The sequence below is a fragment of the Notolepis coatsorum genome (assembly GCF_963971535.1).
Source record: "Notolepis coatsorum genome assembly, chromosome: 5".
Classification (NCBI taxonomy): domain Eukaryota; kingdom Metazoa; phylum Chordata; class Actinopteri; order Aulopiformes; family Paralepididae; genus Notolepis; species Notolepis coatsorum.
The window spans coordinates 28,516,024-28,531,842 of NC_140169.1; the positions used below are offsets into that span (position 1 = coordinate 28,516,024).

At 42.4% G+C, this 15,819-nt stretch overlaps 1 protein-coding gene across 3 annotated transcripts in view; it reads left to right on the forward strand.

The window, feature by feature from the left end:
- ttll4 (tubulin tyrosine ligase-like family, member 4) overlaps window positions 1–15,819 on the forward strand; it is a 132,925-nt gene that overhangs the window by 80,270 nt on the left and 36,836 nt on the right. For all 3 annotated transcript variants that reach the window (XM_084314543.1, XM_084314544.1, XM_084314545.1), the window contains 2 exons: window positions 6,492–6,626; window positions 7,647–7,787. In XM_084314543.1, the coding sequence (XP_084170669.1) occupies window positions 6,492–6,626; window positions 7,647–7,787 (276 nt within the window). The remainder of the gene's footprint in view (window positions 1–6,491; window positions 6,627–7,646; window positions 7,788–15,819) is intronic.

Below are 15,819 nucleotides of genomic sequence, written 5' to 3' on the forward strand. Positions count from 1 at the left end.
ATGAAAAGGGGGGACACCCTCCTTTACCCCCACCCCCGCGACCATACAACTATACGTAGCACCCCTCCGCCACTGACCACGCCCCCAAATGTGTCCCCCCCCACCACTGACAACAGAGTTACGCCCTTGGGGAGGGGGTTATAGTTGAGTTGTTTATAGTGAGTGTGATGGGTCCGGATCTGCTGAGGGTGGTTTTGGTGCCGATGAGAAATAGTTCTGTCTTGTCGCTGTTTAGTTTGAGGGAGTTGTAGGTCAGCCAGGATTGTAGTTCGGATATGCAGGACTCGATGTGACTGAGGGGTGGGTTGTGGGGGGACTGTGCTGATGTAGAGTTGGGTGTCGTCGGCGTAGCAGTGGAAGTCGAGGAAGTCTGTAATGTAAAACTTAACGATAAACTGTCTTGGACAAAACCTATTGATAAGGTTGAGGTTAGAAGAGTGCATATGTAACAGGAAAGTGCAATAACGATATACAATGTACAGGTGATTAAACTGGATGTAAAATATATAAACTAGTACTACTGATTAATAGTCCTAATCAGATTACAGTGTTATCGTATTATTATGTACAGTGATACAGGTATAAAAACACTATGGTAGTAAGTCATACTGGCCAGTGGTATAACTAGTAAGAGTAGTTAAGGCATATATGTACATATATAGATATCCTGTTCCACCCCAGGTGAAAATCTGCATAAAATGTATACCTAGGTAAATGGAATATTGCTCCACTTCTACAAGGGCTATTTGCATATTCTTGGTATCTAGGTACATCTATGGACCTCAGTGAATGTATTCTCAGTGTCAGACATATTGTGTCTATTACTAGGCTTGCTTAGATTGTGATGAAACAAAGGAAAATATGAATTATGATTTTTCTTTTCATCTTTGACAGTGAATAACACCATGATAATAATGACCAGACTTAAAAAACTGCCACTGACCTCGTTCAGTACCCTCTTGAGATCTAAGGAAATTAATAAAGGGAAGATGATAAAACCGAAGGTTCTGTATATACAGTACTGAATTCTCCCATCCGGACCAATGCAATTTGAAATATTATTATAGAATATAGAATATATGTTTATACATTACCTTATTATAGCCAATTCGCACATTTATATATATATATACATATAGTATCTTTGAAATGCCCGAGTTCAATTTGGATTTAGTATCACCAGGCATGCATAATAACAGATAATATCTATTGTAATCGACTGTACTTTTTTATTTTTCTCACAGTGCAACCATTTTGAAACTAATTTCAGATCTAGTTGTTCCTATATGCTAACAATAGGGAGGAGAAACTAACTGCGTTTCAATATTTGTCAAATCGTTACCTTTTGTGGCTTATCAAGAATAATAACAGTTATTGACATATTCATAATTCAACTCTGAACTTTGAACCCCCATAGAACTTGAAGGGAAATGTAGTTTGGAAAAACGTCAATGCTGTTCGACAGCTCTGAGTGCCCTCGACAAAATGGCCGCAAGAAACTACAATTTGCGTTTTTTCTAAATTTCCAAAATGGTCGCCGGCTCGGATTCAGCTCGGATTATACTTCTTCAAAACGAGAAGGTAAAACCATATTATGCCACTTATAACCTATTGCTAACCTATTGCCAACCTAACGTTTTACATTCTACATGCTTTTGTGACATGTTTGTGAAAACGGTTGATTTTAAAATCGCAAATGATTTCCATCAGTCATAAAAATATGGATCTATGATCATAATGGCAAAAGGGGTCGGTACCGACCCTGAGGGGTGAAACAGGGTCGGTACCGACCCCTTTTGCCATTATGATCATAGATCCATATTTTTATGACTGATGGAAATCATTTGCGATTTTAAAATCAACCGTAAAAAGGATTATATGCAGGTATATACAGACAGATGTGGATAAATATATATACTGGAAGTATAAATATATATATTATACGCTATATACAGCATTATTGTGCATGCTATCATACAGAGTTATAGACTATAGTTTGAGGTAGGTAGTTATGATTACAGTGTAAGGCAGTTGTAGACAGTGAAGGCAGTAGGCCTTCAAACAAATGTGTCAAGATCAAGCTCAACTTTATTTATATAGCACATTTAAAACCAACCGAAGTTGCACCAAAGTGCTTTACAATATAAAAACAGAAATACTAAAAATACAACACAAACACAAAGTCAAAAGCTACAATACATTAAAAACAATCATGACACGACCGGGATGTATGGCTTACCAAGCCTAAAAAAGCCAATGAAAACAGATGAGTCTTCAGCTGTGTTTTGAAACTCTCTGGGCAGACCTAATTGACAGTGGAAGACTGTTCAATAATTTAGGGGCAGCCACCGCAAAAGCTCGGTCGCCTTTTGTTTTTAGCCTAGACCTCGGGACATCTAAAAGTTATTTATTTGATGACCTCAGTGCTCTAGCTGGGGTACAAACATGGAGACGTTCAGCTAGGTACTGAGGGGCCAGAACATTCAATGCCTTATACACAAACATGGCAATTTTAAAATCAATCCTGAAGCGAACAGGGAGCCAGTGCAGGGAAGCCAGTACTGGTTTGATGTGTTCACGCTTCTTTGTGCCGGTCAAGAGGCATGTCAAACAGGTTCCTCAGGTACTGCTGTTCTCTCATCTTGACTGCTGCTCAATGGTCTGTTAAAAGAATGAATAAGCTTCAACTTGTACAAAATAGAGCTGCATGCATTGTTTTCGCTGCCCATTCAGAACTAAATGGAATGCATGTTGTCCTCAAATGGCTGAAAGTTGAGGATAGGCTATCATGTAATGTTCTTACACTTACACAACATTTGTATATGTTTCTATGTCTATATTGTAGGATCTTGCATGTTGAGGAAGTTCATGATCATTATACAAGATGGGTTAAAAAAGAATTCCCTTTGCCTTCAGCAAGATTGTGTTGGATGCAAACATGTGTTTTGTATAGATCCATCTCGTTATGGAATAAGTTGCCAGTATAAGAAATACTAATTATTTAATTGTGTTTATATATATATATTATATTAGTGCTGTCAGGCGATAATTTTTTTTTATCTAATTAATTACAGGATTTGTAATTAATTTGATCGAATTAATCGCATTTTAATCGCATAACCATTTTATGCCTGATATTCTATAAAAAAATGTATTGATATTCTCATTTGGTTCATTACAATTTACTCAAAATAAATTTTTCATTCAATCAATCACCGCGCAGATTGATTGATTGAATGAAAACTTTATTAACAGATTGCAGAATGGGTACAATACAGTACGGCTCAATACACACAATTGTTAAGGGGATGCAGACCTGAGAAAGACTTTTGTCTTGTTTACATCAGGGTCCCCCATTTTCAATTCATAATGAATTATAAGTAAGGGTGCAACTTGCACCGTGCAATCCATTCTTTGTGGATCTAGCCCACAGTATTTCTGACACTGGGAATACATTCCCTGAGATTCATAGATGTCCTAGAATCAGATACCAAGAACATGCAAATTGACCATATTTAAAGTCTGTAAATGTGTATTCTACATTCTTATAGAATGAATGAGATACAAAAAAAATATTATAAAAAAGAAATACGCGATAATTTGCTGTGTAATTAATTAATCTAATTAACGCGATAAACTGACAGCCCTAATATATATATATATATATATATATATATATATATATATATATATATATATATATATATATATAGAGGTGGGCATAGATTAATTTGTTTTATCTAGATTAATCTATCTGCAATCCTGGAGTTAATCTAGATTAAAATGGCAAAAAAAAATATGTGTGTTCTACCCAAATAATGACCAGAGGAGGAGATTTATCCTCTCCTCTTCATCTGAGGAGTCACTAGCTGTTCTATCTCCTTGTGCAACAGCATGAACATGTCTCTTCTTTTTGTAATTTCCAGTGTTTCTTTTAAAACCAGACTTATCGTAATTTTCTGTGCCCTTCTTATTTCTACATGCAATTTTTTTTCCACAATTACTCCAATCCATTTCTTTACACCAACATGTTGGTGCAAGATGTCCTGTTTTTCCACAACGAAAACACGGACCCTGTCTGCTTTGCCCGTCACTGACCTTGTGCACTCTACTGGTCGTTGCATGTAACTGCTGGGCTTCCTTTGATGCCATTTCCATTGTTACACTGATATTGACAGCTCTCTCCAGTGTCAAATCACTCTCTGTCAGTAGTTTCTTCTGTGCACCTTCATTTCTTAATCCACACACAAGCCTGTCTCTCAATGTGTCTTTTAGTGAATCTCTAAATTCACAATGTTCAGCTAATTTTCTTAAAGCTGCAAGAAACATTGTAACAGACTCTCCTTCCTCCTGGCTGCATCTGTGGACAGACGGTGTGGGGGGAGTGGAGCACAACTGTTCTCCACCACATGCTGCTCACACACACTGCTGCTGCAGACTGACTGCTCACACACACTGCTTCTGCAGACTGACTGCTCACACACACTGCTTCTGCAGACTGACTGCTCACACACACTGCTTCTGCAGACTGACTGCTCACACACACTGCTTCTGCAGACTGACTGCTCACACACACTGCTTCTGCAGACTTTGTCCTCTTCAATTCCATTAGCTATAATGAAGTAATCAAAACGCTCCGTGTAACAGTTCCATTGCTCCACATTGTCATCAAACGGTCCAATATTTCCAATAAGCCATTTCTGTTGTAAACACTCATGATAGTCCAGTCGATCCTTCCTTTAGTGTGTAAAGTGGATTTCCTCCTCTTGTAGATGTTTCCAAGTGCCGGGCAGCGACGTGAGCTAACATGCTAACTCGCTAAGCTAACATGGTAAACAAAGCTCCCGACGGACTTCTTCTTTCTTGCATTGCGCAGATTCAGACGTCCATATCGCCGAATTGTGTTATATCCTGAGGACTTCTTAACCTCACCTGTATAACAATGATTACCGGACCACTACTTTAGTTTGACACCTTATTCAGACTACAGCTCAGATACATGCGTGCAATCACTTCCTGGTACCACAGCATCACGCTGGGAACTACGGCAAGTATTTAAGGACAATACATCACACTCCCAGACCCAACTTTGAGAAATAGATTAACGGCGTCAATTGTATTATCGCGCGATAATAGTCCCGCGTTAACGCAGCACTTTAACGGCGTTAACGGCCCAGCTCTAATATATATATATATATATATATATATATATATATATATATATATATATATATAAGGCTGTCAAAGTTAACGCGGTATTGTGTGTGTGTGTGTGCGTGCGAGATGTATAGAGAGAGAGGGGGGTGAGAGAGATGAGGAAGGGGCAAGAGAGAAAGAGAGCTGAGAGAGAGGGGGGGTGTGTGATTACTCAGCCCTTGTGTGGGTGAATGTAACAAGTTCCTAACGTTTTGATTTCCCCTATTATTTCATGCACACTTTATTCATTGTTTTAAATTATTATTTTCTTTTAAGTTATTTTGTGCATCACTCTTGTTTTGAATTTGATGCAAATTTGCAATGCATGAGGGTCATCCTTTTGTGTTAAATGGCTGCATAAAGCAAGCATTTGTTGACTCGCATGTTGATAAGAGTATTAAAACTCGGAACTTGAAAAAGATCTGTTTAAGGTAGAAAAATAAATGCGATTAATCGCGAGTTAACTATGGACAATCATGCGATTAATCGAGTTAAATATTTTAATCGATTGACAGCACTAATATATATATATATATATAACAAAATAAAAAGTCCTAAAAAAGGTATGTTCGTTAAACACTGAAATTACAGGTTATTTACTTAGGAATGTTATGTATATATGTTTTGAGTTAAGTAGTCGATTGTTCTGCTGTAGGTGTTACTATTAACAATAAATCTTTGTGGGGGTTGTTTGGTTGAGGTCAGTGGGCTGGATGGTTGAGGACAGTGGGCTGGATGGTTGAGGACAGTGGGCTGGATGGTTGAGGACAGTGGGCTGGATGGTTGAGGACTGGGTGGGCTGGATGGTTGAGGACTGGGTGGGCTGGATGGTTGAGGACAGTGGGCTGGATGGTTGAGGACAGTGGGCTGGATGGTTGAGGACAGTGGGCTGGATGGTTGAGGACAGTGGGCTGGATGGTTGAGGACAGTGGGCTGGATGGTTGAGGACAGTGGGCTGGATGGTTGAGGACAGTGGGCTGGATGGTTGAGGACAGTGGGCTGGATGGTTGAGGACAGTGGGCTGGATGGTTGAGGACAGTGGGCTGGATGGTTGAGGACAGTGGGCTGGATGGTTGAGGACATTTTGGTTTATGCTTCACGTAGTTGAGCATAAAACTTGCAAGCATGCATGTATGTAATGTATAATATTTGTAAGGATGTTTGTATAAATCTTTAATATTGTGGACCCCAGGAAGAGTAGCTGCTGCCATGTATGGCAGCTAATAGGGACCTTAATAAACAATAAAAATAAAAAGCTCTGTGTAAATGCAGTCCATTCCATTCCTGTCCGTCAGGTCAGACCCCTACGTGAACACCCTGCTGAAGATGCACCTGCGCTCAGCCTACAGCTGTCATGAGCTGTTCGGCTTCGACATCATGCTGGATGAGAACCTGAAACCCTGGGTCCTAGAGGTCAACATATCACCCAGGTAAAACACACGCACGCACGCACGAAGAGATTTGATCTCTATGTCATGACCGGTCCCTGCAGACTGTTCCAACTGCACCACTAAGGCATTGATGTAAATGTTAAACAGTGTTGGACTGGCAGCCCTGTCTCACACCTCGTTTTGGGGTGAAGAATTCTGTTTCTAGGTGCGGCTGGGTGGCGCAGTGGAGAATGCACTCGCCTACCACCGCAGAGACTCTGGGATCGAATCCAGCTGTCAGCGGTACCTCCGGCTTGGTCAGTCGTCCCTACTAACACAATTGGCAGTGTTAGCGGGTGGGAAGCCGGCGTGGTATGTGTCCTGGTCGTTGTAAACTGCTGGTTCCTACTGGTCGGTCGGGGCGCCTGTTCAGCAGGGAGGGGATCTGGGGGAAATAGCATGAACCTCCGCATGCGTTACATTTCTCCAGTGAGACTCCTCGCTGTCAGGTGAAAAGAAGCGGCTGGCTGACTCCACATGTATCGGAGGAGGCATGTGGTAGTTCTACACCCTCCCTAGGCCGACAGTGAGGCAATGTGTGCAACGACCAGGAAGGGAATTGGCATAACGACTAAATTGGGATGGGAGCAAAATACAGAAAAAGTGAAAATAAAATAAAAATAAAATAAAAATCCGTTTCTCTCTCTCTCTCTCTCTCTCTCTCTCTCTCTCTCTCTCTCTCTCTCTCTCTCTCTCTCTCTCTATCATTCTCTCTATCTCTATCATTCTCTCTATCTCTATCATTCTCTATCATTCTGTATGTGTCTCTCTCTATCACTCTCTCTATCACTCTCTCTATCATTCTCTCTCTATCATTCTGTCTCTCTCTCTCTATATATATCTCTCTTTCTCTATCATTCTGTGTGTGTGTGTCTCCCCCCCCATTATCTCTCTCTCTCTCTCTCTCTCTCTCTCTCTCTCTCTCTCTCTCTCTCTCTCTCTCTCTCTCTCTCTCTCTCTCTCTCTCTCTCTCTCTCTCTCTCTCTCTCTCTCTAAAACCCGTACTCTCTGTGCTCATAGCCTCCATTCCAACACAGCGCTGGACGTTGCCATTAAAGGCCAGATGATCAGAGATGTGTTGAACCTGGCTGGTTTCCTGCTTCCCCAGAGAGAAGAGGTGGTGGCAGCCTCCTGTAGCTCCACTTCCAGCTCCACCAGCAGGTAGGGAGGAGGCACTACACCCAGAGAGACATCATCTGTACTATGAAGTAGATAAAGAAAATGCATAAAACACTTTGGGCGGGATCCACTAAGAATGGATTATGGGGGACCCTGATGTAAACAAGACGAAAGTCTTTCTCTGATCTTTACAATTAACAATTAACAATTGTGTGTATTGAGCCGTACTGTATTGTACCCATTCTCCAATCTGTTAATAAAATGTTCAATCAATCACCTGCGCGGGGTTTGCACGCAGATTCTGCTCCGTCTTTGCGAGCTATCCACTAAAGGACATTGTGCGATGAGATACCAGTGCAGACACGCCCAAATTATGTGTGGCTCGCGAGCAGTCTGCACTCTGCACTCCTGACAGCGCTGTTGGCAGATATGTGTGTGTGTGTGTGTGTGCTTAACACATTCGTGGCCATTCGATTTCCCCATCTAGCTATAGCTGGGCCAGCTTTCCATTACATAGTTTCACTGTGCGTCACCGTCACATTGTTTGTAGAGCTAAATCTATATTTTATATTATAGCTATGGATACAATACCATGGTCATTTGACAGTAATTATCTTCCGTTCAAGATGCAAAAAAGAATAAATTTTCACGCATTATCCCGTGGTGAATATAAGTATAATTTCAGAATGATCCGGGCTAATTCCTGGGAAGGAGGCTACAGGGCGCAATGTGAATTCTACTAAAACCATTGGCGTTTCGTCCCTGGACACGCTACTATTTTCAAATCAAATCTATATCATAGGTATTATGTTTCATCATGATTGCATGAAAGGGGGGGGGGGGGGGTCGTTTCTGATTATTTGATTGCCAGTAACGTCATTCGTTATTACCACAACACACGGCGATCAGGGAGATGGGTATGATGACCTTGCACGATCAAGCTGAAATTGATGTCAGATTGTCCTTACCTGTGGTCGGTGGTATTCCAAGAAGAATATTCCAATTATTTGATCGCCATCTGGTCCATCCTATGTCCATCTGGTCCACGACATAACCCACCACAACATATGGATCGGGGTCCCGAAAACGATTCAATGCGATCGGGTGAAGCCCTAGGTTTCCCATTACTAGAAAAGTCCGTCCAGAGCGGTTTAAACGTAGCACCCGGTCTGGAACAGGGTTTACTGCACTCTCGATACTGCCTACTAGCAGGATCTGGCCGGTACTGCACCTTCGGAGTCCCAGTATGCCTTTTAACGGCAACATACAGGTCCCTGACATTGAATAGGATATAAAAAAAAAAGGGAAAACTATCCAAAAACTTATATATTTTGGCCGTTAACCGCTGGCGCCCAATACCGTATATATACGTGGTTGGCTGCAAAAGTGTTAAATACAAATTAAGTAAGCTCTATACATTACGAACTAAACAAAATACAATACGAAATGAACGGAATACTAAAGAAAATAGATCTTATGAACACTATCTAATTTGTTCGAGAAATATAAAGCCACATGCCGAGATAGCCTTTGCAACGTGGCGTGATTTAGAAATAGAATATATAGAAATAAGGCTAAGCACTAAAGGTAATTTCAAATGCTTGGTTCTGAGATTATCAATACAGTAAACATTTATTTCTGATAGGTGTGCAACGTCATGATTATTATTATTATTATGAAGTTATTATTATTATTAAATGAAATGAACTCCTCTCCTTCACTAGAATATAATATAATTATGAAATCAAATATAGGCCAGGGCCCTCATTTATCAATGTTGCGTACACACAGATATGTGCGTAACCCGTGCGTACGATCATTTCTAAGCAAAGTCTGTGACTTATCAATTTGAACTTGTGGTTGACTTTGTGCGTATATCTATGCACAGCTCGGAGCATGCGTACCTGGCGCCCAGTGGTAGAATATGAATATTGCAACGCGGAAATAAGCTTCCGTGCATTAGTTTCAACACTGGCGTGTTCTGTATGGCCCGTAATTCATTATAGTTCATTGTAAAATAGCAACAGTAGTGTAATTATGGTCAAAACCCTATAAATAGCATTTGGAATAATAGGTCTTTCTATTTACTGTTGCATAATGTAGGCTATGGCTGCTATTATATGTAGGGCTGTCTTAAATACTTCGAAGCTTCGTTCGATGGCACAAGCTTCGAAAATTAAAAAAAAATCGAAGTGTGTAAAAAAAAAAGAAAAATAAAAGAAAATCTCAAATCTTGCGCCTCCATTCCAATGAAACGAAAGTAAGCGGAGCCTCGACTCCACCTCTCTACAACACGCACGTGGAGATTATCTGTGTTGAAAACAACAAGGACATGTGCAGCAGACATGTCGACGAAGAAGTAATCAGACGTGTGGTTACACTTTAAAATATGCAAAGACAATGCCCAAAAAGCCGAGTGCCAGATATGCCAGAAGAAAATGGCTTATCACAACTCTACAACAACTTTGTCAAATCACCTAAAAAACTTAAGTATCGTTGTACATGACGGCGACGCCACACAAAACATTAATAAGGCTATGCCTACTGTATGCTGCTATGACTAATGTGTTACCAAGTTGGCTAATTTAATTGTAATCATCTGCTTTTGTAGGTGCATTGTCTGATATAATTATAAATTAAATATAATATAATTGTTTGCTTGATAGACGAAGGTTGCAACATAATTATGTAATGTCATGTCGTTGGCTGTGAGAGCAGCCCCACTGCACCCAGGCAGCGCAGCCGAGTGAAACCTTGTTGGCTGCGTCACAGTCACGAAAGGGGCTACTTAATTAATTAATCCAATCCACTTTATAGAGCACATTTAAAAACAACTAAGTTTACCAAAGTGCTGTACAAGTCCCACAACATAAGATAAAAAAATATATAATATACATATATTTTTTTTAAGCTTCGAAGCTCTTCCCCCGAAGCTTCGATTGCCAAAAAAAGCTTCGAAGGTCAGCCCTAATTATATGTAATTCATATAGGCTACCTAATACCGACAACAAAATAGATTGTATGCCTCTAGTACAAATCATATTATACCCGGTAGCCAATCGAACAAAACTAATAAAGGCATTCATATTCCAGCATGGTTATAATGACACACCAATGCCAAACAGTGGTTAACGAACGGTCTTTATTAGTATTTTGAGCTGTACAGGCAGAATTGCAGCAATGGTCTTAGGGAGTCGTTGATATCTGACATCACCGTGTACAAGTCCGCCAGCCTTTTATTTATCCCATAACACGGGTTGTGTCTTCTTGGTTCGACAGCGTCTCTGTGAACAATCTCGCTTGTGGAGTTTCTCAGAGTTTGCTCGGGTCAGTCCATTATTTCACATCCCATGGGGGGTGTTTCATTACCATAATGGATAATCATGCACGAGCATTGACGGTAAGAACAAATGGTATTTATCAACACGGAGGAGCGTAGGACCTGTGTACGCACGGTTGATAAATACCAATATTTCTGTGTGTACACACATTCTAAATTCTGTGCTTAAAGGTGACATGCATTATACATGTCATTTTTCAGTCTCTAGCATTGTATTATAGTAATAGGAGTTAGTATCAATGTGTTTTTGTGTCTAAATACCATATTGGCGGATTGCTCTGATTCAGCTCAGAGCATTTCCTGCTAGATTGAATCAGGTCATCCTGATTTGAAGGCCTGAGTGACGTCACTCGGGCTCTGGGTAGCGCACAGTGATGCGATTGGCTCTGTGGTTGGAGCTAATGCCCGCCCACAATCTACCTAGACTAGACAGCGAGTGGAAACCACTTCCTCATACTGCGGCAGAGTGAAACCCGACACCTCTGCATACACTCTGGAGGGAGAGAGAGAGAGAGAGATAGAGAGGGATAGAGAGAGAGAGGGAGAGACAGAGAGAGAGAGAGAGAGAGAGAGAGAGACCACTGTGCAAACACACGCTCAGGTCCCCCCCCCCCCATTCGGGAGCACAAGCTGCCGCGCGGTGAAAGAAAGAAAAAAAGAAGAAAGGGAGAGAGGGAGGGATGGAGAGAGGGGGCCTTATCAATAACGGCCTGTCTTGCAAACACTCCACGCGCAGGTGTGTCCCGTCCGCGTGAATATTAAAGGCAACCAACTTGTGTTCAGCTTTTCGTTCAGCGTTTCTCTGATTGGCCACACGGCCAATCAATCAATCCACTAGCACACGCCCTCGCGCAAAGAGAGACGCGGCAAAAGCGCTGGTCGAACCAGCGGTGTTCTGTTGTGTGACTGTACTCTACAGCGGTGTTCTGTTGTGTGACTGTACTAAACACTTCCACCACATGACCGACATTTGACATACAGTACACCTCCTATCTATGTTGGGATTATGTTTGGTCATGACAAAACAATAAAAATCGCTTCGCAAAATATGAGAGCGCGCCGCTGTCATTGAAGGGCTTCCTACAACAGAGCACCGCCGCTGCTGCTGCTGAAGCTGTATCAAGCCGGCGGCGGTGCACGGACGCCGGGGAAAAACCACCGCGTCGCCCCGCTGGCGCTTCAGGCTCAGCAGCCTCCACGGGCGAAATAACATATAACGTTACAGTTCCACACTGATGTACAGTGAGTGTCTAATATGGCTGTCGCGAAGTCATGCCTCTCCCTCTGAAAGCCCATCCACGCTGTGTATCATAGACTACGTTTCGCGTTCCATTGATTAACGCCATTACCTGCTGTGCTGTAGGAAGCAGAGGTACAGTAAGTTACAGTAGGTGTAGGTTACATGTTTAATCAAAGCCCATACAATTTTTTAGATGAATGATTGTGGATATAATATAGAAAACACATCATTATGATATTTGAAATATTATGAAAAATTGTATGGGCTTTGATTAAACATGTAACCTACACCTACTGTAACTTACTGTACCTCTGCTTCCTACAGCACAGCAGGTAATGGCGTTAATCAATGGAACGCGAAACATAATAACTTTACGCTTTCTAGTTCAGCGCATTTCATAACTGTATGGGCTTTGTTTATACACGAGTGCGAATCTGGTAGTCTATGATACACAGCGTGGATGGGCTTTCAGAGGGAGAGGCATGACTTCGCGACAGCCATATTAGACACTCACTGTACATCAGTGTGGAACTGTAACGTTATATGTTATTTCGCCCGTGGAGGCTGCTGAGCCTGAAGCGCCAGCGGGGCGACGCGGTGGTTTTTCCCCGCCGTCCGTGCACCGCCGCCGGCTTGATACAGCTTCAGCAGCAGCAGCGGCGGTGCTCTGTTGTAGGAAGCCCTTCAATGACAGCGGCGCGCTCTCATATTTTGCGAATGCATAAACTATATCCGCCATAATTTAAGATATAGTTTATGCATTCGCAAATATGAGAGCTCTGTCAGCGATTTTTATTGTTTTGTCATGACCAAACATAATCCCAACATAGATAGGAGGTGTACTGTATGTCCACTGCTACCGCAGCTGAACACAAGTTGGTTGGAACAGCAGCCTGCCGCTCGCTTGCCGCTCGCTTGCTCCTTGGATTTCATTTGGGACGTGCGCTTGCCTGCGCGTGGGGGGCGGGGGGGGCGCGGCCAATCAGAGAAAAGCCGAACACAAGTTGGTTGCCTTTAATATTCACGCGTCCCGTCCCCCCGTCCCCCCCCCCCATTCGAGAGCACAAGCTGCCGCGCGGTGAAAGAAAGAAAAAAAGAAGAAGGGGAGAGAGGGAGGGAGGGAGGGAGGGAGGGAGAGAGGGGGCCTTATCAATAACGGCCTGTCTTTTCTCTCTCTCTCTCTCTCTCTCTCTCTCTCTCTCTCTCTCTCTCTCTCTCTCTCTATATGGGTAACGCATGTATTCCCGGTAACCTGCCCCATTTCTAAGCCATATAACCCAGGACGTTATACGAACAACATTAAAATCTTTTCTCATGTCAAGAATGATTGTTATAGATGCAAAAAAAAACGAAAAAAAAAACATCATGTAATGAGGGATGGCGGACCTCTAAAGTTGACCTAAGTTACCGGGAATACCAATTCACTATCTCCTCCAATTTAAGAGAGAATTAAAATGTTTTGGTTGTTTTGTAGGGATATCATCATCATGTAACATAATACCATAGTTCTCTCCGAGTTATCTCAAGAGAATTCAAATGTAGCTGAATCTGAAGGAAAAATACGGGTAGAGGGATATGAGTCAAAATAGTTCATGGCCTTCAATTGATGACAAACAAAAAAGGCTTAATTTTCATGGCAGATGCATGATATGTTTTGGGCATGATCTTGGCACCCAAATGAACAACCAAAATGAGTTTCGTCTTTTGTGGCCAATTATTTTAGGAGATAATTACGTTTCACATATTGATCCCAGGTTACCGCGAATACCTATCTTCACAATTCCAGATAAACACTTAAATCTCCTATTTTACTAAAGATTGGTGAGATTTAATTTTTGGAAATCATAACAGCAATAATAAGGGTTAGGTGTAAACCAGAATTACTAGAATATGTTGTGTTTTGTCTGTTAAAATGAGCAAAAACAAGGAAAGGGTATTCCCAGTAACTTAACAAACAAGTGCAAAAAATACAGTTCTAGAACAAGTATTTTAATTTTTTCTATATTCAAGAAAGTGGAAAGGAACCCAACATTTTCAATTGTCTGCACACAATCGTTGTTTTGTTATTCCAAGATGGCATTTGAACAGAATTTTGGAAAAAACAGGTATTCCTGGTCACCATGCCCCTAGTCAGTCTACACCACCATGCCCCTAGTCAGTCTACACCACCACCATGCCCCTAGTCAGTCTACACCACCACCATGCCCCTAGTCAGTCTACACCACCATGCCCCTAGTCAGTCTACACCACCACCATGCCCCTAGTCAGTCTACACCATCACCATGCCCCTAGTCAGTCTACACCACCATGCCCCTAGTCAGTCTACACCACCACCATGCCCCTAGTCAGTCTACACCACCACCATGCCCCTAGTCAGTCTACACCACCACGCCCCTAGTCAGTCTACACCACCATGCCCCTAGTCAGTCTACACCACCACCATGCCCCTAGTCAGTCTACACCACCACCATGCCCCTAGTCAGTCTACACCACCACCATGCCCCTAGTCAGTCTACACCACCACCATGCCCCTAGTCAGTCTACACCACCACCATGCCCCTAGTCAGTCTACACCACCACCATGCCCCTAGTCAGTCTACACCACCACCATGCCCCTAGTCAGTCTACACCACCATGCCCCTAGTCAGTCTACACCAACCTGCCCCTAGTCAGTCTACACCACCACCATGCCCCTAGTCAGTCTACACCACCACCATGCCCCTAGTCAGTCTACACCACCACGCCCCTAGTCAGTCTACACCAACCTGCCCCTAGTCAGTCTATACCACCATGCCCCTAGTCAGTCTACACCACCACCATGCCCCTAGTCAGTCTACACCACCATGCCCCTAGTCAGTATACACCACCATGCCCCTAGTCAGTCTACACCAACCTGCCCCTAGTCAGTCTACACCACCACCATGCCCCTAGTCAGTCTACACCACCATGCCCCTAGTCAGTCTACACCACCACCATGCCCCTAGTCAGTCTACACCACCACCATGCCCCTAGTCAGTCTACACCACCACCATGCTCCTAGTCAGTCTACACCACCACCATGCCCCTAGTCAGTCTACACCACCATGCCACCATTCTATTATATATGCTAGCCTACCCCTGATAATATTAATACATTTAATTAATGTGTTAGCTTGTAGCTAACGGCCTGGGCCTCCATGTTGTGTTGTTAGCTTGTAGCTAACGGCCTGAGCCTCCATGATGTGTTGTTAGCTTGTAGCTTGTAGCTAACGGCCTGGGCCTCCATGATGTGTTAGCTTCAATTAATTAATTACCGGAATACATATAAGTTACCGTGAATACCTATATGGTAATGGTATTCCTGGTAACCTCTCCTTTTCACAAGTCACCGGAATACATATCAATATCTAAAGTTACCGTGAATACCTATCAGGTTACGGGAATACCTATTTAGGTAACAAAGAATACCTAGGCATGGTATTCCTGGTACCTCAAGGTATTCTCGGTTACCTATA